Source organism: Cynocephalus volans, chromosome 16, assembly GCF_027409185.1.
Source record: "Cynocephalus volans isolate mCynVol1 chromosome 16, mCynVol1.pri, whole genome shotgun sequence".
NCBI lineage: Eukaryota > Metazoa > Chordata > Mammalia > Dermoptera > Cynocephalidae > Cynocephalus > Cynocephalus volans.
The window spans coordinates 3,844,739-3,868,147 of record NC_084475.1 but is presented as its reverse complement, the minus strand read 5'-3'; the positions used below and the strand labels follow the sequence as shown (position 1 = coordinate 3,868,147).

The following is a 23,409-nucleotide window of genomic DNA, read 5'->3' as shown; positions in this document are numbered from 1 at the left end:
ACCCACAGAACATGCAACACCAAGAATGAACCCTAATGAAAACTATGGACTTTGGGTGATAATTATTTATCAATGGAGGTTGGATGGTAACAAATGCATCACTCTAGTGGGGGATGTTGGTAATGAGGGCGGATTGTGCATGTGTGTGGGGGGGAGGTGGGAGGGGCTCAAAGGGTATATGAGAAATCCCTGTACCTTCCACTCAATTTTGCTGTAAACCTAAAATTGCTCTTTAAAAAATGTCAACACTGAACCCCCCAAAACATGTATAATAAGTTATGTTTCAATAAAAAAGTCTAATTAAAAAAATAAAACCAAAAGCAGAACAGGTTTAGAAAGACAGATGATTTGGGGAAGAAAAATGAAACTTATCTATGGCTCTTTAAAAAATTTAAACAGTAAGAGAACTGAAGAGAAGTGACCTTTTAAAGTTTGAATTTATTCTCCAGGTTTTCTTAAATACCCACAAATTAGTGTTTTTATTGCTGCTATATCCAGGAGCTGAAAACAATTTAAAATATGCATTTTTACCATACATTTAACACTTATGAAAGATAGAATGAACTGTATGAATTTTAAAAATGACTTTTTCAATAATTTAATAATAAGCATATGGAAATTGAGTACAATTACAGAAACAGCTATTGAACTCTACCAAGTGCGCCACGGGCTCGGCCCACAGCTATTGAACTCTAAAATAAAAACATAAATTACATGAAAATAAATGGTGTTTCAAAAAAAAACAATGGCTCATCACCTCTCTTGCTGGTTAAGTACACTAATGAAAATGATAATGAATCAAGTATCATCTTCTTTATACTTAAAACAAAGTAATCCTATCCTTTTCATGAATACCAACTTTAGGTCTGAAAAGTAAAACAGTATTAATTTAGGTTCTCAAATATTTTATTATCTTATGATAATGGATTTTTTTGTAACACTAAGAAAAGAAATTGCTAAATAACTCATGTTTCCTTGGTTAATGTTTGACAGGAAAAAGCAAAAAATTGATGAGCAGCTAATCAAATCAAGTGAGATATGGTCACTGGGACACAGTCACAAATGTCGCCAGATCATAACACACAGAGCCTAGTTTGAGAGTGAGCATGTTAAATAAAGACCAGACTGGAGGAACATTTGAGATTTATACAGTAATAACACATTCATCCAAACAGTCCCAAGTTGGCAAGACCAAAGATGATGAGTTCCTGGAAAGATGAAATTAATGAGAAGCTAGATTCAAATTAGCTCCAACTTTATTTACAAACAATGCAAAATGATTTTATTTTCTATCTTTCTTATTCAAGAGAAAATTAAAACCATATTCTGTTAGTGTGAATGTCTGTTTCTGAACTTGCCATATTTTTGGTTTTTTAAAGATAAGTGATAGCAGATGTTGATGTTATTAATGTGACCAGTGCATTAAATTCCCAAAGAATAAATTAGATTACTTTAATAGTATGTCATTATTCACAATACAGAGCATATTAGGGGTCCCACAATTGTCCCCTGGCCTGGGATCACGGAATAGTAAAATTTAGTGACAATTTTCCTTTGAATGAAAATTTTAATGAACATTTCCATTAAATGGAAAATTAATTATGAGAAATGCTGTTTCTAGAATGCTTAGTTTTTTACTTCGATTTTTAAAAATGTGGACCTCACACTTTCTTCATTTAAACATCATTTTAAATAACCTTCTAACACTATTTCATTTTTGTTTTTTCTGAAATAAATCAAATTTTTAAAAAAATTCCACAATTTGCTGGAATTAATTGATCTCTGATGTTTCTTTTGACAATAAAACTACTTTAATTCTGTGAAAAAATTTTAATACTATACCAAACTTACCATGAGGGTGGCCTTAAGACTTTTTGTCATTAAGCATTTTTAAAAATTAGGTTACCCAGTGTTCATATAATGCAACTTTAGTTCCTATGAAGAGAGAATGAATTTGGAACATTAACGATGTAATTAGACCTATAAGTTAAAGCCAGAAAGAAGCTTTATAAAAACAGCTTTGTGTATTAATTTAAACCCATACCAAGGAGAGCGGGGGGGTGGGTGGAGAGAAACAGACCCCCCTGCCAAGTCACTACCCCTATAAAGAGGACTTAATGCCCAACAGCTTGTGTCAACACAATGACATTTGATTTTGTTAACTGGTGAAGTCTGGGGAAGCTGGGTAAAAGTAATCAAGCTACTGTGACTGAAACCAGTTTGACTCAAAAAAAAAAAGAAAGAAAAAGAAAAAATAAGTCTATATAGCCCACCAGATCACTCCATACACACTCAGTCTGGAGACTTTCTGCCACAATACCAAAATACAAATTCTCCACAAATCACAACTCTATCCCAAACATTCCTGTATGTTCTATGTTGCTTTTTTATTCTACTAAGTGATAGCTTTAAACAGAATTTATTTTATTTAAAAAAAATTTGTCAAATCACTACCCCATGAATTGTTTAGAAATACAGGGAACTATAGAAAGTAAACGTGCATATACTGTTTTTATTATTATAATATGGTTGTTAGTTGAATGAAAACAAATAACAGCTAAAAAGGTTTCAATGAGAGAAAAACATTTGGGAAAGTTATGACAATTTTCTGTGTACTCGGACAATAAAATGTACTAAATTTTTGCACCAATTGCAAATGCAAAGTTAACAATGTAATCAGGGAACTGAAAGGTCAAAAGGAACCTCAAACATATTCGCTATTTTAAAATAGACAAGGGAGCTGAGAATAGGAAAAAAAAAAAACTCAACATACACACCATAATAACAGTCTTTTTTTGAAAAAATGACTTCCAATTTTAACTCTTCTAAAGGCAATATGACCCTTATTGTAGATTATGTATCATCTCCTCTTTGGCTATGAGATGCGTAGTTTTGTTAACCAGAGACATCAATGAATTCAGTTTCTGAGACCAGTCATTTAATAAATTATTTGGATCCTTGGGTCTTTGGAAGTTGATAATTCCTGCCAACCTGTCTACTTTAGCAAAGATGGTCTTGTTAACCACTAGATTTGAGAGAAAAGCCTCTGACTCCTGCAAGAGAGAAAGACAAATTGGATTAAGACAGGATAATTACAGACAATAAAACAAAACTTATGGAAAACGTTTTCTAAACTCTTCATCCAAAATTATGCAGGGTAGGATTCACTATTAACAGTTAGTGACTGCTGACTTTCCATAATAATGTCCTTATGTTACTGACAGTCTAGGGAATGAATAGTATCTGAGTTGACTCAGCATCAGTGCTGAGTTTGAATCTGCCTCTCTGCAAACTGAATATACGCTGGTACTGTCAATAAGAGCCTGTGCCAGCCACAAGTGGTCTACTCCATTTTTTACAACGTTTCCCTTAAAAGGCAGTATGGTATAGTTAAACTGTTTCCAGAACTGCTGTGTTAGAATACATGCTCTGCCACTTGGCAACTACGTAGCCAAGGACAAGGCACTTGACTTCCAAGGACTCTGTTACGCTAAATCTATAAACGAGAGGAGCCTACCAGCTAACCAAAGATCAAGCCTTTCAACTCCAACATTTCATAATTTTTCTTTTCCAGCTAAACTGTCACAACTCTTCTAGTTACAGAAACGACTTTTCAGGCCATTATTACACACTTGAGTTAATCTCTTTCTGTGCTGTACATTTTGTCAACATGAAACACAGACTGGAATACTCCTCTAACAAGTCCTAGGACCTTTTCAGGTGAAAGGTAGTCAAGTCTTCCACACTTATTTTACTTATGCATTTCATTTTTGTGGAAACTTAGGACTTCAAATTAATCAATGTAAAACTAACATATTTAAGTGAAGATTTTAACTAGCATAAATAAAACTAATGTAACTACAAACTTGATATTCAGGCTATTTTTTGGTATTCAAGATAGCCTGGGAAACTTTCTATCACTTAAAATTAAATAATAAAACATTTTCTCACTCAATTTTTACAAGCTGATTGATATTAAAAATGAATGGCTACAAATAAGAAACACTGATGTTTACTACTTACATCAACAGATAGATCCAGAAGTTGTGCCATCCTTTTCATTGTTATCCGAGTATAATACTTAGCCATTATTCTAATATTCTGGGGAGAGAAGAGGGCACATACAGCTGTCAGCAAGGCTAAAAGTTCATTTATTTTCATATCCAAATAAGTTTACTTAAGACTGAAAGTCCGACTCAAAGCTTTTACTTTTCTATAGCTACCACTGGAATGAAGCTGGTTCTAAATTTCAATAACAAAATGAAATACTTAGACATTTTAGTTTATGCAGTTATTTGTGAATTATTATGAGTACTTTACACAACTCTTTAAATATATGCTTGTCTTAACTAAATTAGTGGTTAAAAACTATAACCATACTAAAATATTTTTGCCAAATGCAAGAATCTCAAGTGAAGCTTTTCCAATTATAATACGAATGTTTTAAAGGCTAAAATTCAAAAATTGATCAGAGATCATCTCAAAACATTTGTCATTTTACCATCATTACAACTACTTAAAGGTAACTTGAAATTAAGTTTCCTAAATTTCACTGGAAATGGTACTGAGGTTAAACACAGAGATTCCTCTTTATAATTCTAAAAGCTAATGTTATTAACAAAATACCACTCAACTCAAAAGAAAAATGGGATCAGTGGGGAGAAAAATGAACTTATTTCTGCAGAAGGCACACCTCCTTCTGTCCCCATCAGGGTCAATGACAACACCAACCTCTCAGAAAGCATAAGAAGCACTCTACATTCCACGTTTTCCTTCATTCTTTAAATCTAATCAGTGACCACATTCTATCAACTTCCTCCCTTAGGACAATTCCATTCTGAACATTCTTCTCCAATCCCTTGGCTACTACCTTAACTCAAGTCCATATAGCCCCTGACTTAACTAGTCTCATCTCCAGTCTTGTCTCCAAATCCATTCTCCACACTTATCTCAGAGGCACTTTATAAAATACAAGCCTGGACGTTATCCTCTCAGTTTAAAGTTTTCACTATCGGGGTATACAAAATTATGGTTATGATTCAGACTCTTTTTTACATCTCCAACTTTTCTTGGAGTTCTCCAAATTCCTCTGATGGTTAATGCCTCCATGCCCTTGCTCAGACTATCCCACCTGCCTAAATCACTGCCCTCCCATCTGCCTGATAACCACCACACACTGCTGTCACAAATATCACCTCACTTGGCAATTCCTATGTATCTAGCCTGACCTTTCCTCCAGGTAGAACCAATCAACTCTCTCCTTATGCCCCACTCTACTCTCCAAACACTTGTACCTGATATCTCTAACACTTTTTATCCATAAACACATCTTTCCCTATGATTTTTAAGTGTCTTGAAAGTAAAGACCATGTCTTATTCTCCCATGTGTCCCAGTACTTTGTACAGTGTCTGGCACATAGAAGACTGGCCAGTTGCTCAAAAAAAAAAATAAGGATAAATAAATAAACATTCGAACAACAACAAATTTACATCACTACTATATTGGGCATAGGTGAAAGAAAATCCTAAAGTGAAGAATTAAAGACAAAACATCCGAAAGAAACATTTGGTTATCAAACCTGAAAAATAAAACAGTTTATGCTCAAATTTGCCAAAGTTTAATTCTAAGATAATTCTAAATAGTAAACTCATTAGTTAAAAGTTAAAATAAAAATTGTCATCTCTATCATGCCAGATTCTTACATGTTCAACAACTCTGTTCTTCAAGTCTTTCCACCTTTTTTCACCTTCCTCTGTAGAACCAAAAACATCAGTTGCAGGACTCTCAAGGGAACCTTTTCTTAATTCCATTCCATAGTCCTCAACAAGTGTTGACCAACGCATCAACTCCATTGTGGTGAAAAGCTTTAAAAGATCCCTGTAAATTGTAAAATACTTAATATTACAAATCTGTAAAAACTAAGTATCATCCTACATAATGGCAAATTTGAAAAAAATCAACAGACTGCTTTTATAAATTTTTATTTGGTAGAACAAAACACAATTCGATTATTTACTTTACCAACTTTACTACCATTTTTTCCCACAGTAATTCTGAACAGAGAATTCCCCTACTTAACATTCTGCTCTCTCCTGTATTTGTCAATCTCTGAAATAACTGATTGCAAACATACTAATGAAACAGATAAATAATAAAACTTTATCAAATTGTTAATTAACCAAAAGGTGCTAAAGTGCACTTGATATAAAACTTCTACTTGATAAGTAGTTTAGAATAAAGTGTGTTATCTCTTTACATTAATTTCTAATGAAATGCAAAAAAAATTTCACCACTTTATTATCTCTAGTTTTATTTTCTAATATAATCTATCAGCAACTAATTAAGAAGTATACACTTAGGTTAGCCAATTTTCTTTCAAAATGGTGTGTCTACTGAGATTATACTAATTACAAAAGTACTTACTTATATTTGGGAATTTCTTCTAACTTCTTGTCACCACTTATTCGGTGAACCAAATCTGACTGTTCATTGTCAAAAGGAGCCAGGATAACATAGAGAACAACACTTTTCAGAGCCTAAAAAAGTTGGACAATACAACAGGTTATATGCAAGACTAGAAACATAAAGGGAACTTTGGAAAGAACTAAAAAAATCAGGGAATGATTGTATATGTTCATTTTCATTTTGGGCTTAAAGTCTTTGGGGGAAAAATCTTACTGGGCTGACCTTTTCATAGTGTATTTCTGTAACATTTAGTCTTCATTAGACTATCACAGTAAATCTTTGCTAATCTGAATTATCTCAGCTGAGTCTTTTTTGACATTCCTTTTTGACAAACATATAAAGAAAAAGTACTTATAACAGTTAGCAGCATATATGGGAAATATACATTTAAGCTCCTTAAAATAGCTTTGTAAAATAACTTTCCAAAGTAATGCTGGGTCTTTATCTGTAAACTTCGTTAGCAGGTGACCGACTGTACATATTTTAAATGGTAAGCCTACATTTCCTCAAAAGTGACACATAATTTACACTATTGCCCCAATTAGTCTCAATCAGTAAAGATATGTGGAATAGCAACACACTGAATAAAAAGCAGCACCATACGACTGTGTATAACTACTGCAGTTAAAATAATTTGAAAATAAAAAATGCAAATTTTTCTTCCTCGTAAGTATCCATGTCGATGATAATATATCCTTACCTGTTGCCACTTGTCACTTTCTGCCTGTATACAGGGAGTATCATATATTGCTCTGTAGTGCTTACAAATAGACAAATAGGATCCCTCATGTTGATCCAGCTGAATCATTAAATTATAGTATTTCAATTTTAATTTCTGAAAAAAGTTGACAAAATAAATTGAAGTTTATAGGTTTTATTCAAACACTTTAAAAGGAAACATGTAGTAAGAAACATGCTCACCTCTGTATTTTCTTCCTGGAAGAATTTGGTGTTAATTTTCTTGCTGATGATTTGTGTCCGAATGTAATCCTTTACAGCTAGGCAGAGCCTCATTTGCTCCAAAATAAACTCCACTCGCTCTTTCTTTTCCATTGACCCATAGGTTTCCACCTAACAGTCAGTCCCCAGATAAGTTTATAATATTTAGTTTTTATCAATTAAAACAAAATTAAATAGATATTAAAATATTCATACATGTCAAATAATAAAAACCTTCATGCATTTAGGGAGAATGCTGGCAATTATATGAAGAGCTAGTGGCCTCCAGGAAATTATAATTTAAAAAATTATTATACAGTAAAATGGTTTTTTTTCTTTTTAACATAAAGTTTTATGTATTCTAACACATGTATTGATTCATGTAACCACGACAATGAAGATACAGAACAGTTCTATTACTCCCCCAAACTCCCTCATCCTATCCTTTTACAGTTAAGTCACACCTTCCCTCACTCATAAGCCCTGACAATCAATAATCTGCTCCATCTCTACAGATATATCTTTTCAAGAATGTCTATTACAGTATCTGATCTTTTGTCTTTACTCACTCTGCCTAATGCCATGAACTGTAAGATTCATTCAAGGTGTGTATATCCATAGTTCATTCCTTTTTATTGCTTAGTAGTATTTCATTGTATGGATACACCCTAGTTTATCCGTTCACCTGTAGGAAGATCATCTTGGCCGATTCCACCTTTTGGCTATCTGTCCAGTTATGTTCAAATAAAGCTTCTCTGAACATAAGTGGACAGATTTTGTGTGAACGTAAGTTTTCATTTCTCATACGTAAACACTCAGGAGTAGGATTGCTGGGTCACACGGTAAGTATATGTTCAACTTTATAAGAAACTGCCAAAGTGTGTTCCTGAGTGGCTACACCATTTTGCCTTTCCACCAGCAATGTAAGAGAGTTCCAGTTGCTTTGCATCCCCAACAGCACTTGGTACTGTGTTTTAAATTTTAGCCGTTGGAATAGGTATGTAGCAGAATCTTCTTGTGGTTTTAGTTTGCATTTTCCTAATGGCTAATAAGGAAATTACAATTTTAAATATAAAAATAGATGCCATTCACAGGCTTTCGATTTATATAATAGGCGAAACCATTATATGAAAGAGAGGCACTGGTCTTTTACAATTCAGGTAATAAAGCTGTATGACTCCTAATGGACGTAGAATACATAGTTACATCAGATATACACAAAAATGTAGAGAAGAAATTACATCAAACACTATGAAAAACATTTCTAATATAACATTTGGTATATGTATATTGTAAATGAATTTATAAAACCTAGGACAACACATTTACAAAGTAGAATGAAGACTATTATCATTATTATTATTTTGTCTGAAAATGTTTTTATTTCACCATCTTCTTTGTATTTTTATTAAGAAAAAATTACAAACAGGGCTGGCTCATGGCTCACTGGGGAGAGTGTGGTGCTGACAACACCAAGTCAAGAGTTAAGATCCCCTTACTGGTCATCTTTTATAAGGATTTAAAAAAAAAAAAAATTACAAACAAATACAATGAGCCATCAATGTTTCATTTATACATCTTTACCCATTCTCCATGTGTCAGTTACTTTGAAGCAAATCTCACACAACTTGTTACATGAAGATGTTTCTGTATGTATCCCTAAAAGGTAAAGTTTGGGAGGGGGGGGAAGATCCTACCTGAAAATTCCTTATATCATCAAATATCTAGTCAGTCCCTGATATAGCCTATTTTTAAATCTAGTTAAAAGTTAGAGTCCATACTTTGCAATTGGTAGATATGTTTCTTATGTCTCTTTTTCCTTGCCATTTATTTGTTGAAGAAATCAAGTCAAACATCCTATAGTTTCTTAGAGTGTAACTTTTGCAGACTGGACCCCTGTGGTGTCATTTAATAGGCTCCTGTGTGCCTGGTGTATCTATCCTATAAACTGGTAGTTAAACCTAGAAGCTTTACATAATTGAGATTTTTTGTGTGTGTGCGGGGGGGGGGGAGATTATTTTACAGGGGATTTTGAATCATTAAGCACATAATCCATCTGGTTGAAAAATAGAATCTGAAGGCAAAACTATGTAACCAGTAAAAAGATCAGTGGTTGCCAAGGGTTAAGGGGAAGGAGGAATTAATAGATGGAACACAGAGGTCTTGTAGGGCAATGAAAACTATTCTGTATGATACTTTAACGGTAGATAATACATGGCCTTATACATTTGTCAAAACCCACAGAATGTAAAACACCAAAACTGAACTAGAATGTAAAATATGGACATTGATTGTAAAAGGTACCACTTTCGAAGGGGGTGTTCACAGAAGGGAGGGGAGGGTGTGTGTGTGTGTGTGTGTGTGTGTGTGTGTGTGTGTGTGAACTCTCTGTACTTTCTTGCTCAATTTTGCTGTGTGTGTGTGTGTGTGTGTGTGTGAACTCTGTACTTTCTTGCTCAATTTTGCTGTGAACCTAAAACTGCTGTAAAAAATAAAGTCTATTAACAATTAAAAAAAAAATAGGGTTTGAAGCCAAAAAGAACCAGTATGAATCCAAACTCTACTACTTCTTGACAACAATCATAGGCAAGTTACTCAATCCCTTTGAGTCTCAGTTTCCTTGGCTGAAAACTGGGGATAAAAATAGTGTTGTGTGTGAACATTAAATGCAATAAATTATATAAAGAAGACAGAACATGTTAAAAAAAAAAAGAACAAAAACAATGTATGGCAAGTAAGACCCTCTTAGTAATGCTAACTTCCCTCCTTTCTTTAGCAAGAATGAATAAGGTACATGATTGAAAAGTTAAAATAATAAATTTAACTTAATGGGGAGCCTCTGATGGGTCCCAGGGACAGAGTCTGAATTCACTGATGTTATTTAGGAAATTTTGAGCATAGTTTATGTATTATTTTACAGGTGAGACAGTCCTTGGCTTTTTTTCAGGTATCTTAGCTCTTTTCTGTCTCATTCTAAGGCCTCTGTTAAAGACTGTCCTGAAACATGACGAATGATGAAATTTTTCTTTGTTGAACCACTTGAGACTAGAAATTTTCTACCAATCAAATATCCATTAAGAATGCAGTCAATAATTAACAGCAAATTCCTAAGACATAATAGTACATGAAATACCTATTTTATTTAAATTCTAAAGAGAATTAAAATGTTCAAGTAATAGCAAAAAAATCAAGACAAATTTGTTGATCTTAACTTTTGTTCAAAAGTTTTTTAACAGTTAAATTTAGCTGGACTGTGATTATGCAACAGCTGCCTAAATAACCTAACACTATACTGCACTTGCTCTTACTCTTGGTGGCTTAGAAAAAAAGTGATAAGATGCCAAAATAAGTTATTTCCACAAGAAAATATTGCTGACTAAACAGAAAGTTTTACAAACTCCAAAATGTAGCACCTTACCTGTAACTCTTGTAAAATGGAGGCTGCCTCTTTCACATCACCATTTTGTTCTTTTATAGTTGCTAATGTTTTAGTCAGTCGAGCACGCTCAATTTCTACATAAATCTATAAATAAGAGAAATAACATTATCAAAATTCCTGTAGAAATGTATTAAAATTTAATAGGTAGGACTGAACTATTCTTCAGACTAGGCTGAGTATTCATCTTGCAGCTATGGTACACTTTATCCTCCATGTACAAATAGAGTTGTGAGACATTTTACATTTCACAAATACAGCCACAATTTTAAAGAAAATGTCTCTATAAAACATTATCCATATTTTGCAGATCTGTTTTCAGAACCTAAATATGAAATTGTTGTGTTTAACAAATAACAAGACCACATGCTACATAGCTGGCACAGAAAACAGAAAGTGCCTTTAAAAGAATTATTTGCAAAAAAACACACTTTACAAAGAGCCCAATACCTACAATTCAACCAATACTCTAATTCTGATTTATCTTTAAATACAAAGCTGTTTTATAACACCAGGATCAAGGGTTTGGACCTTGGTAGTACTGGTCAGTCACCACACACACACACACAAAAAATCTGACCTTGCTTAGTATTAAAGTTGCTAGCATTTTTTTATAGCTATAAATAATGTTAGTAGATTTATAATTTTCAACAAATAAAACATTAAAAATATAACTACAACCTTAAAGTCTAGGGAACAAATTTTCATGCTTACTTACCCCCTCAGCCTTTGCTCTGCAGTAATTCCTTCCCCACCCCACCCCTAAAAAACTTAATTTCCAATAACGCCAAACTACTTAACAGTTTCCTAAATATATCATGTGTTTCTTACTTTGGTATATAATTTCTCCTGTCTCACATGCCCTTCTCCCCACGCCCTGGCCCTGCAGAATTTTATTCATTCTCAAAATGCCACATATAAGATAAGATCACCAATTCTCAGAAAAATATGGAAATACGAAGACTCATCATGTAAAAATATTAATCTGCATACAGAAAGATACTAGAAGGGGATATACAAAGATAGTATTGGTTGAATTAAGGTGATGACATTTTGTGTACTTCTTCTTAAAAAAAAAACAACATACATGGGCCGAGCCCGTGGCGCACTTGGTAGAGTGCTGCGCTGGGAGCGCGGCGACTCTCCCGCCGCGGGTTCGGATCCCATATAGGAATGACCAGTGCGCTCACTGGCTGAGTGCTGGTCACGGGAAAAAAAAAAAAAAAAAAAAAAAAAAAAACAACATACACACATACAAACACACTTTTATAAAATGTCTAAATATGTAAGTATCTCTGAATACAGATAAGACTATTTATCACTGTGAATTATGTCAACAGAAAACTTACCTTTCCTTCTGTAACCATTCTTAGAGTATCAATTAATTGAAGTTTGATGGGAAGATCTGTGATTTCCTCGACATAAGTACAGCACTGTTGAACCATTTTTGCAACAGCCTAAAATATTAAAAACGGTTCTTAAGTAAAATTCCTAACACAGGAAAAAAATATATTTAATTGATAGAAGAGCTATGGTCAAATTTGGTCTTCCTAAGCAACTCTAGATACTGAAATGCCCACAAAAGAACATCAAACATCATCAAAATCTCCCTGGTAACTAAAAAGTATTGAATATCCAGAAACAAGTCAATAATGGTGAGGACAATCTCAGGTGCAAGGACGCAGCCAAGCAGAAAAGCATGGAAGAAATGGCAGCAGAGTTAAGGGGAAAAAAAGAGAAAAGCAGAGTTCAGCAGTGGCTCGAAGCCACGACCAACAGATACTCTGACTGAGAAGAGTCAGTGGCAGAGGCATAAAGTAAAACAGTTCCATCATCTGGATCATCAGGCAGAGAGTAAAAGCTACAGTCACCCATACTCACCTCACTAAAATGTGACAGTGAAAGTAAGAGCATCTCTTGCCCTCAGTTTCCTCATAGGTAGTACAGAGGGCTGAACTATGTTCCCTCCAGCTCTAACATTCTATGGTCTAGGTCAGGGGTTGGCAAATATTTATGAAGTAAATGTTTTGGACTTCGTGAGCCATACAGTCTCTAGTTATAAAATTTTATGACACCATGAAATTAAATCTGAAATTTTAGGATATGTGTTTTAAACTGTCCTAATGCTACATGAAACATATATTTTTGTTTATTTTAATGCAGGCTGCCCCAAGACTTCTTCTTCTTTTTTTTTTTTAAAGATGACCGGTAAGGGGATCTCAACCCTTGGCTTGGTGTTGTCAGCACCATGCTCATCCAGTGAGCTAACCAGCCATCCATATATGGAATCCAAACCCGTGGCCTTGGTATTATTGGCACCACACTCTCCCGAGTGAGCCATGGGCCGGCCCCATGATAATTCTTAACAATGCATTTTATATGCATGTAAACATCTAAAAAACAAGAACAATTACAGTAACTGATATGTGCAAAAAAACTAATCCACTTCCATACAGATGCTTCTCAACCTATGATGGGGTTATGTTCCCATAACCCCATCATAAGTTGAAAACAGCATTAAGTAGAGAATGCATTGCACCTAACCTACTGAACATCATAGCTTAGTCTAGCCTACCTTAAACACGCTCAGAACACTTACATTAGCTTATAGTTGTGTAAAATCATCTAGCCCAGAGCCTGTTTTATTAAAAAGTGTTAAATATCTTGTGCAATTTATTGAACTGAGAGAGAAATTTATTGTTCTGAAAGAGAAAAACAGAATGGTTGTATGGGTACTTGAAGTACGCCTACTGAATGCTTATTGCTTTTGAACCATCTTAAAGCTGAAGAACCTAAAGTCAAACCATCTTAAGTTGGGGACCGTCGGTACTATGCTCACTCTAATAGCAGTCTAATTAAGAAAACAAAGCATTTGGACAAGAACCCTATATATATATTTTTGGTTCGACTACTATCCTCTTTCAAAATGTCATTATCTCAAAAGAAAAAAAAGAAAAAAACAAAATGTCATTATCTTTACTATTTAAAGCAAAAAATGAGAACCCAGGAACATACAGATGACATACAGAAATGTAAAAAATGGAATCTACTTCTACAGAGGATTACTGATCTCAGGCAAAGGAAGAAGGAAACAGTAAAGAAAATCCAGCTTCACAAAAAACACTGAAAAAGAACTTATATAATCTTTAAACAAAATGAGTAAGGTAACCTGTCTAAAATGGCCTCAAAATAAATTAAATAAGTTAATGCCTCAAAAATAAGTTAAAGATTAAGTGTTTAATGAAAGAGATATGATTAAGTAAATTAGATTATCAACTTGGATTATAACACAACCATTTAAAAGAATAAAAATGAAGATGAGCAATTCAGAAATACAGCAAAGCTGCATCGCCACTCAGCACAATTTTGTAAAGATATGCAAATATATAAAGACTAGAAGAAAAAACAGAAAACATTTGTGTCATTATGAGAATATGGTGGAATTTTTAAACACCTTCTAGAATGCTGTAATGTTGATTTAACAAATTTTAAACTGATTCATAGAATAGCTTTCTAAAAGTCCTTATTTAAATGTAAATGTATTTGTTTTTTGAGCAATCATGAACTCACTTGTTTTAACTGACTCCGCCTTTTTGACAAAAGCATAATATTTTCATTAAGTAAATCCCATTCTTTAGCCTCATAGCACATCTTCACTACTGCAACTAAGATACGAGACGTAGATACCATATCTGAAGCCTGTAAGAACGAAAAACACATGGCAAGTTAATGGAACAATGCTAAATGAAATTAATGAGCAGTTGAGGTTTTTCCACTATAAATCTACTCACAGTACGGGTCTGTTTTTCCAAAGAGAGAAGTGTTTCAATGACTTCTTGAAGTCTTCCTTCCTAAAACAAAAGATAAAAACAAATAATGAAAAGAACAACACAAACCAAACAACTAGTCTAAAATGAGATGTTTCTGACACAGAGAAGAAAAAATCAACGACCTATTCTACAGGAAAAGGACCACCGCATAACTACTTTTGTTTTCCTTCTCTCCTTTTCATGATGGTGCTTGCTTCTCCAGTGGATTCCAGAAGTAGGTGGTTCCCTACTTGGGGCCCACAAGCTATTTTTAACATTTTAAAATTCCTAAGAGAAACCGAACATATAACAACAATGATTTAACACCTGAGAAAAACACCAAGTCTTTGTTTTGGATTTCAATTTACCAACTCAGTGACCAGTTTATCTTATTCTGAACAGAGACTCTAACTGATAGTTACACGTGTCTGTGAAGAATAAAAATGGGAAAATAATTTTTTTTAAAACTTTTTATTTTGAAATAATTATAGATTAAAGGAACCACAATCAAAATACAGAACTGTTCCATCAGCACAGATTTCCCTCATGTGACCCCTATATATTTATAGCCACCACTCTCTCCACACCATACCTAAACCTTGGCAATCACTGATTTGTTCTCTATCTCTATACTTTTGTCATTTTGAGAATGTTACATAAATAGAATCATATAGTCTGTGACCTTTTTTGGGGGGGAGGTTCTGGGGAGGTTGGATCACTGACCTTTTGACCCTGTCCCCCTAGCAGGTTTTTAAATGATTTCTTTCTAAATTCACAGTAACAAATATTTTAAAACATGAAATATCAAGAAAAAATAAAAAGGACAATTGGTGGTAAAAAGTTAGGAAACCCTGGTTTAATTTTTCAATGACTACAACATAAATTAGAAATCATACATACAGGAAATGAAGACCACTTGAAAATACTCATACATTGCTATACTTATCAAAAGCCATGCTCTTAAGCAGATACTGATCCATCCAAAATACACCCACCCTTTGTGTCAACTGATAATCTCTCCACACCTCTATCTCATACGCAAAAAACAAAACATTCTCCCCGGGACATACATTAACAAATGAGAATAATAAAATTCAAATAATATAAATCTAAATGATAATATACCAGGACTAAACTAAGTCATCCTATTAGGAACCACACATTTTGATAAAAACAAAATCAACCTATGGCACAAAAATTGTACTTATTGAAGATAATGATATTAATAACTATCACGTACACAACTCCCTCTCCTTTTTTTTTTCTTGGCAGCTGGCCAGTATGGGGATCCGAACCCTTGACCTTGGTGTTAAAATACTGCCCCTAACCAACTGAGCTAACAAGCAGCCCCTATCAAGTACACAACTCTGACAATGAAGTGAAAGTGATGAGGATGGTTTTATTTACAAATTGTTTTTCTAACCATAAATGAAAAAAAATTTTTCTATCTTAATGACATTCACAGATGGTACATGAGTACTATCCTTTCCTACTGATAAAAAAACTAAACAGCTTTTGAATTAAGGGTACAAGTAATGTTTGGGCTTTTCAAAATACTGCTGCCATATTTTCCAAGATAAATTTTAAAGTATGAGTTTTCTATGCATCTCAGAATATGTACTCTATAGCCACTGTTTGAACTTATAATTAAATCTGAAACATATGATTATTAACATATTTTAACAATGTTCTCTATGCAAAGTTCTGAAAGCTCAATAGATTCATGTATACAATAAATGCTGGTTAATGTTCAGAGGAAGCGAACAATGAACAAATCTATAAATTCTCCAAAGCTGAAGACAAATAAATCATAAAAGATCAAAGAATCTTAGAACTAGAAAGACAGCTAGAGGTTATTTAATTCAATCACCTCATTTTACAGATTAAAAAGACTCAGGACTAAATGGCTTAAACTAGTTGGTCAGCCATGAAACGAATCAGCAGAACCAGATCCCAGGGCTCTTGCCTCCTGGTCCAAAGTTCCCTCTACTACAGTGCAGTGCTCCCCTTATTTAAACATATCAGTGCCTTTTGTTTTGATCAAAGTGATCTCTATAGAGAAACGGTTACTATCTAGTAACAAAATGATGTGCAAAAACAGTTAAAATGCAAAATACTGTTTACTGAGTCATCTCTTGTCCTAGTTGCTGTAAGTCATGTGACTATGATCAACAGAACATAGTTCATTTCAATATATGGTATTCTAATTTAGAAGCATGGATACTAAAGAACTCTACCCCTACAGGTGAGGGAGTCACATACTGCTCTAGAGCCATGGTCTGCAGTATGAATAATATATTAAATGTCACCTCAGAAAAACTAATGCTCTCTAAAACAGTCTCTTAGCGCATCCTTCTTTAACATTCTACTCTACTGTCTGCTTTGCAATTACCCCAAACTATATTCTATTTTAATGTTTCTTGTCTTTCTAATCCCACTAGAATGTAAGCTCTGTAAGAGATGGGACCATGTCTATATTGTTCACCACTGTAGCTAAGTGCACTGTATCACACCAAGCACACATTGCTTCTGTAGGTATTATGGTACCTTTTTTTATACCTTGTACCATAGTTATTAGTGTACATATCTATCCTACCTCCTAATTGGTCTGTAAGTTCCTTTAGAGCTGAGTCCTTAGTTGTTGATTCCCTTGCACCAACTTGCACAGAGTATGTATTGGATGGACTGACATTCTCCTGAACTATTTCGTTGACCTTAATGGCTTACCATTCCTGATTATCACTGTCACAATAAGTAAGATGTGACAAGTTATATGGCTGACAATTTAGTGCTACTTGAGGGACACTATCATCAACTTCATTAAACACAATTCCATTCTCAAATCATCCCTCTTTTTTCTCCCAATCTTCCATGTCCAATCCTATGGCAAAACATCTTCCTCCTTCCTTTCCTATCTGCTCACACAGTTCCAGAAATTCATCTCCTTGATGCTGCCTTTCAACTCAGAAAGAACAAAACGGCTAGAGCTATCCAAAACCAACTCGTTAGAACATGTGACTTCTGTGACTCATCTTTCTCATTAAAACAATCCTTGTAAATGAGGTAAATGAGTTTAACATCAATACATGTTGGGTATCTGTAAGTTCTATGTTTGTCTCCTTTAACTCCTAAATGGGTCCAATCTTTCAATGATTTGTTAAACAACCTAAACAAGTAAGGAAAAGGCCTATAAAAATCTACCACAAATAGCTGAAATTTAAAGCCAATCCAATTCTTTTAAACGACATATTTTGTAAAGGGGTCTTTTGCTCAAGCTGCTAACAATCAGTAAACTGTTTTACATTTCACCACCTCTTTATTTTTAATATTAACCTTGAGAACAGGTTGCAAGTGACCAAAAGAAATGAAAAGACATTAAGAAGAAGAACCAAAGGATATATTCAATTTAAGAATATAAGTAGTCCTCTAATAACAATGTGCCAAATATACCATAATCAAAAAGCATGTGGAAAACCTTCTGTGAACTGCGAACTACTAAATATTTCTCTTTACAGTTCCCAAAAAGCTCTCTTTAGATTAATTTCTGACTCCTCTATACAAGGTGAAGAGATAACCAACATAAAGAACTAGTATCACTTTTATTTTCTCATCAACCTGATGCATGGTCCTCACATACCAATAAGAGAAGTGGTAGAATGTAATGGTTAAAAATATAAGCTCTGCAGCCAGACTGCTTGGGTCTAAATCCCAGCTCTACTATCGTATTACCTTAGGCAAGACACTTAAACCTCTCTGACCCTCAATTTTCTATTCAGTGAAGTGAGCATAATAATAGCACCAACCCCACAGAGCTGGTGTAAGGATTAAATCAACACTTATTATAAAGGTATGCCTAGAGCACAGAATGAATATCATCATCACAGTAGCTAACATTTTAATAGAACAGCAGCGATAAATATTAGTTATAGCTTAGGTGGGTGTTAGGATGTAAACATAGAATTGTACTAGGTTACAACTATAGGAGATTCAAATGACCTAGATTTGGCAATTTTACTATCCAAGTCTAGACTTCAGTTTGTGTTTTTAAGGCTTCTGATATATGTAGTTTTCTCACCTGACACATTCGTAAGTCTCTACACACATTAATTTTTATCTTGAAATGTCTTTCACATTAAAAATAAAAAATGTCTTAAGGAAATCAAGGACAAAATTGACAATCCCTTAAAGAGGTAGTAGGATGTAGGAAAAAGAACACCATTCCTGTTGCCAGGAGACCTGAGCTTGATCTGCCTTGGATAAACCACCTAAGCGGCCTGAACCTTAAGTCTTCTCAGAAGTGAAAAATAACAAAATTTTCTTCACAGTTTTATTGATGGGCTCAAAATAAAAACAAAAGAATATATGCTAAAATGTTCCATACATCCCAATGTAGAAATACAAGGTCAATCTTTTTTTTATGTTCGGCAGAATGGTTAGAAAAATATATAAAATAATGAATAAAAAGCAAATCAGAGAAACATACTGTTGGGAAAATAGAATAATTTAATCAGGCCCCCCTCACCTTAGGTCTGGTCGGGTGTGGTGCAGCGCATTCTTTGTAAGCCAAGTTGTGTGTGGGTGGAGTTAGTGCACCTGCCCAGCGCCTCCACTTTGGCTGGAGTTTACTGCCCCGGGTGGCTGCCACATGTGCAGCCATGCTTTCCAACCTGTGGCTTCTAAGGACCTGTTTGCCAGTTACCTAGCTCATAGACCTGCGTGTAAGAGGTCTGGTGACCAGCCTGGCATGTGAAGGGTTTGTGACACAGTCTGTGAATGGGCTTGAGGGGTCTGTGAGCTCCAGATCCAGCCCTAGCTTGACAATTGGCCCAGTTGGCAAGATTACCGGCAGGTAAAAGAGCCTGACAACTGGCGTAATTGAGTAGCATTACAATTGGGGTCGTTGGCAGAATGCCAACATTAGCCTGAGTGCTACAATTGGTCCAGTCGGCAGGATTCCGACAAGAGCTAGAGAACCTACACATAACTTTAAAAAAAAAAATTAACCAGGACTGTAGGACAACCATCTAGTCTAAAAGCTGAAAACTGTGGGTCTGTGTATATCAAAAAAATAAAATAAAATAAAATTATACCCCTCCATGTCCCAACCTTCTCTTCCGCCCCGCAAAACAATCCACATATACCTTGTTTTCTTCGGCTGGCATACAGGCTTTAAAAAAAAAAATCATAGCGCCAGCCAGTGGCTCACTTGGGAGAGCGTGGTGCTGACAACACCAAGTCAAGCGTTAAGATCCCCTTACCAGTAATCTTGAAAAAAAAAAAAATCAGAATCCAAATGCCTTTAAGTTTACCAAAAAAGGCTTCTGGCATTTGAGTTTGGAAGTCTTTTCAACTGTCTTGAATATGAATGATGACAATGTTCTAAGTAAATATCATATACATGATCACTAGAACAACTGTGATAGTGAAGCAGCACGAGAGTACTCTGGCTGGCTGTGAAGTCTACCTAGCCAGGCAGACCTAGGGTCTATGAGCTATTTGTGGGCAAGAGCTTTGTACAATAAATCTGTATATGTCCCACAGTGTCCTAGCACTGACTAGGTCTTGCACACTAATCCTACTGTCAGAAGCAATTGGTAAAGGGAAGATTTTTTTCCCTCCCATGTCTCCATTCTAGGAATAGCTGTACTTCTCTAAAGCAAATCATTTGTTTCTTTCTTAGGGACGCTATTATTCTATTAATTACAAAGTGGAGGGTCAGGGGCTAACTTTGGCCCCTGTATGTATGTATGTACGTGTGTTTTGTTTGATCTACATAGTATTGGCTCAAATAGTATTTTTTTTTCCTTCTTTTATGTAGGAGAAATATACTACTACTCAACCTCTACTGTAAGGTTGGTAGCCCTGTGAACTTCTTTTTTAATGTAGCATGTTATGGATGCATTCCTACTCCCAAAGGAATCAGGAGCAGACATATCCACATGCACTCAAATAGTATTTTAAACAGATTACTGTCCAGTTTCTAAATATTACGGTATTTCATATAAAAATCCATATTTCTGTTTTCTCCTTCAAATTAGCAGCGTTGACAAGGCCCAGCCTTCATCCCCAATTGCCAGAGATTAACAAGAAGTGAAGACTTGCTGCCTCCTTTCCCTGGGCAGGTGCTCAAAAGGTCAAGTTATCATTATTCTTGGCTTACTAGGCAGGACAGCATGGTGGGTGACAGCACAAGCTCTAGAATTGTCTGCCTGGGTTTGCAACCTGGCTCTACCACTTTACTAGTTGTATGACCTTGGGGAACGTGAGTCAACTTTTCCTAGTCTCAGTTTCCTTGTCTGTAAAATAAAGACAACAGTAATACCTATTGCATTCGGCTGAGGTAAGGATCGAATGAGTTAGTGCATGTAAGCACTTAGAGTGCCTGGCACTGTGGAAAGTACTCAATAAATATCTGCTATCGTTATCTACCTGACACTGTAGGTGACTGAATTTTCTTATCTTGAGTAACCGATGGCTTTTCTTTACACTAGCAGCTAGAAAGCTCATAGATGAATTTTAGGCTCCCCCTCAGAAAGCATACCGAATCTAAGAAATACAGGTTTATCAACTTCATCTTTCTTCATCCTTGTTTTTTATAAAGCCCCATTAAAATCTTTTTTGGGGGGTGAGGGTGGGGGGGAGAAAAAGTATTTTAAAAGTTTCCTTCTAAGAACTAAATGTGACATATTACTTGGCACTCCTACTGCCCCTGAATTTACTACACTGTAATGTACTTATGCAATAAGCTCCTTAAGGAACAAATACAGCTCTTAGTGAACGCATCCAAGTAAATAGTAATACATGTTTGTAGCTGAATTGATCAAGGAATTTAATGAAGCCTGAGCCTAATCCTTAGCAACAGCCCATGACTGAAACCTCTGAGTCTTGGTTTCTTTACTTGTGAAATGATACACAAAGTTGCGAGACAGGTAGCAGGAGACGTGAAGATGTTTCCATTTCATGGGAGATAAGCAGCTGGGCTATTGTTTATTATCTCCCCACATTGGGTTATCCTGCACTTTAGTGTCTATTTGTCTTCACTTCTGGAGTATTCTCTCCAGGAATGACTCTTCCCCGATACCAATCTCACTAACTCTTCAAGGCCCAATACAAACGTCAGCTTTTCTGTGACACCTTCCCTTATTTCACCAGTAAGAATGAGCTGCTCCCTTCTCTGCCTTCCAATAACACTTTACGTTTGTATGGCACGCACCACCACGCACGACTTCACTAAGTCGTTATACACACGAACTCCTTAAGGACCGAGGTCCCGTGTTAATCATCACTGTACTATCACTTTTCCTGCCTCTTCTCCCAGCTAAAGACCAGGCACGTCGCCATGACTCATAAACAATTTTGATTCATACACAACTTAATGACATAAACTGATCCGGCGACAGCAACACAACTAAACTCTCTGATCTTCCCTGAATGCTGAAGCGACCATGACCTCTGGGAAACTACGAAGGTAAACGTCACTTCGACAATATCCAAGAAAAGGCAAAAAGTCCAAGGGGGCCCCAACCCCTAAGGGGACGAAGTGCCCATCTGTCTTGGGCAGGGTTCGGGAAGCTGTGTGCACTAGCGCAGTCCAGCTGTGGAGTCCCCCTGGCCGAGCAGACCTGGGGTCTCCCACTCATGCAGGTACAAACGGGGCTGGGCAAGCAATGGGTGGATGCTCGCTCGGCCCGCAGGCCCCTGAGGCCTAAGCAGGCTCGGCGCCGTGACTCAGCCCCTGGCGCCCGCCAACTGCCAGCCGGCCTCCCCTCACCTTGGCCAGCTTCTCGCACTCGGGCAGGCGCTGATCCACCGTGGCGCTATAGTCCACCTCCATCTTGACGATGCGCCCATCGGCCCGCTCCGACCCGCCGTCCGCCATGGTCCCTGCCTGAGCGTCCCTTGCTGTCCCCCAGCTTCGGCCACCACTCGTCACCCACACCGGAAGCCGCCCGCGCACCCGCTCAGGCAGAGCGTTGGGCGCCCAAGCGAAGGACCCCTCGAGGCCCCCGGCACTGGCCGCCAGTCAGGCACTGCCGCGGACAGCCCTGGGGGCGGGGCGTGGGGCGCAGGGGGCGGGGCTCGCCGCTCGCCCCAGGCGCTCGCGTCCGGTTTTGCTTTTGGTGACGTGAGACTTTTCCTCAAAAATTTGTGATGAGAAGATAGAAAATAGACGTGTAATAGAGAAGGTCATCCCGTGTATTCTTACACACCTGCTTTGAAATATGATTTCTCAGGGCCGTGGGCAAGTCTCCTGACTTTGATTGACTCTCGGTTTTCTCCTCTCTACGGGAAGAGGCTGAATTCAACCCGAAAGAAGAAAGTCCGAAGGTTTCATTTGGTTGAGAATCTTGGTGGCTTCATCTGGGACTTGTCGGACAGCTCGTGAGAGGAGAGATGGCGGCGGCTCAGTCATACAACTAGCAAAGTGTTTTTTGTTTGTTTTCGTTCTTACTTTAATCCACTTCACTGGTGAGAATCGTTAGAAAACCATTTTATCTGTTACCTTTTCAGGACTCTCGTGAGCATCAGATGAGGTCACATATGTGAGATCCTTTTAATTCCTAAGGACTGGAGAAAATGGTGCGGATTATTATCATCCACACCATTTGGTTTCCTAAAAAAGCTTAGGATCCTTGACAATGGGAATGAGGCGTGTGTAGTGTGGTCACATGGTTTAATAGTAGCCTGGGAGGCAAACGGGAAATCTGAGCGTGTTCTATGAGTGATTCTCAATTTAATTAGTGCCGACATCCCTTCAT

General features: G+C 36.2%; 1 protein-coding gene and 1 non-coding gene across 2 annotated transcripts; both read right to left on the bottom strand.

Annotated features, from left to right (window-relative positions):
* Nucleotides 1-420: 420 nt before the first annotated feature.
* PSMD12 (proteasome 26S subunit, non-ATPase 12) lies at nucleotides 421-22,626 on the bottom strand. Its single transcript, XM_063080900.1, has 11 exons — nucleotides 22,422-22,626; nucleotides 14,633-14,692; nucleotides 14,412-14,540; nucleotides 12,191-12,298; nucleotides 10,824-10,928; nucleotides 7,388-7,537; nucleotides 7,167-7,301; nucleotides 6,425-6,537; nucleotides 5,704-5,878; nucleotides 4,024-4,101; nucleotides 421-3,053 (listed from the first exon to the last, which is right to left on the bottom strand). The coding sequence occupies exons 1-11, from the start codon at nucleotides 22,527-22,529 to the stop codon at nucleotides 2,844-2,846; spliced, it is 1,371 nt and encodes a 456-aa protein (XP_062936970.1). The 5' UTR covers nucleotides 22,530-22,626; the 3' UTR covers nucleotides 421-2,843.
* LOC134365346 (small nucleolar RNA U109) lies at nucleotides 20,461-20,595 on the bottom strand. The gene has a single exon (XR_010022050.1). It is a non-coding gene; the product is annotated as a small nucleolar RNA U109 (small nucleolar RNA).
* Nucleotides 22,627-23,409: the final 783 nt, after the last annotated feature.

Excerpts from the sequence above, each read along its gene's own strand:
- PSMD12 (XM_063080900.1), bottom strand. The coding sequence starts at position 22,529 with ATGGCGGACGGCGGGTCGGAGCGGGCCGATGGGCGCATCGTCAAGATG. Across the intron at positions 14,693-22,421 it reads AGTGCGAGAAGCTGGCCAAG|GAAGGAAGACTTCAAGAAGT; the intron begins GTGAGGGGAGGC and ends CTTTTGTTTTAG. Across the intron at positions 3,054-4,023 it reads TTCTGGATCTATCTGTTGAT|GAGTCAGAGGCTTTTCTCTC; the intron begins GTAAGTAGTAAA and ends TCTCTCTTGCAG.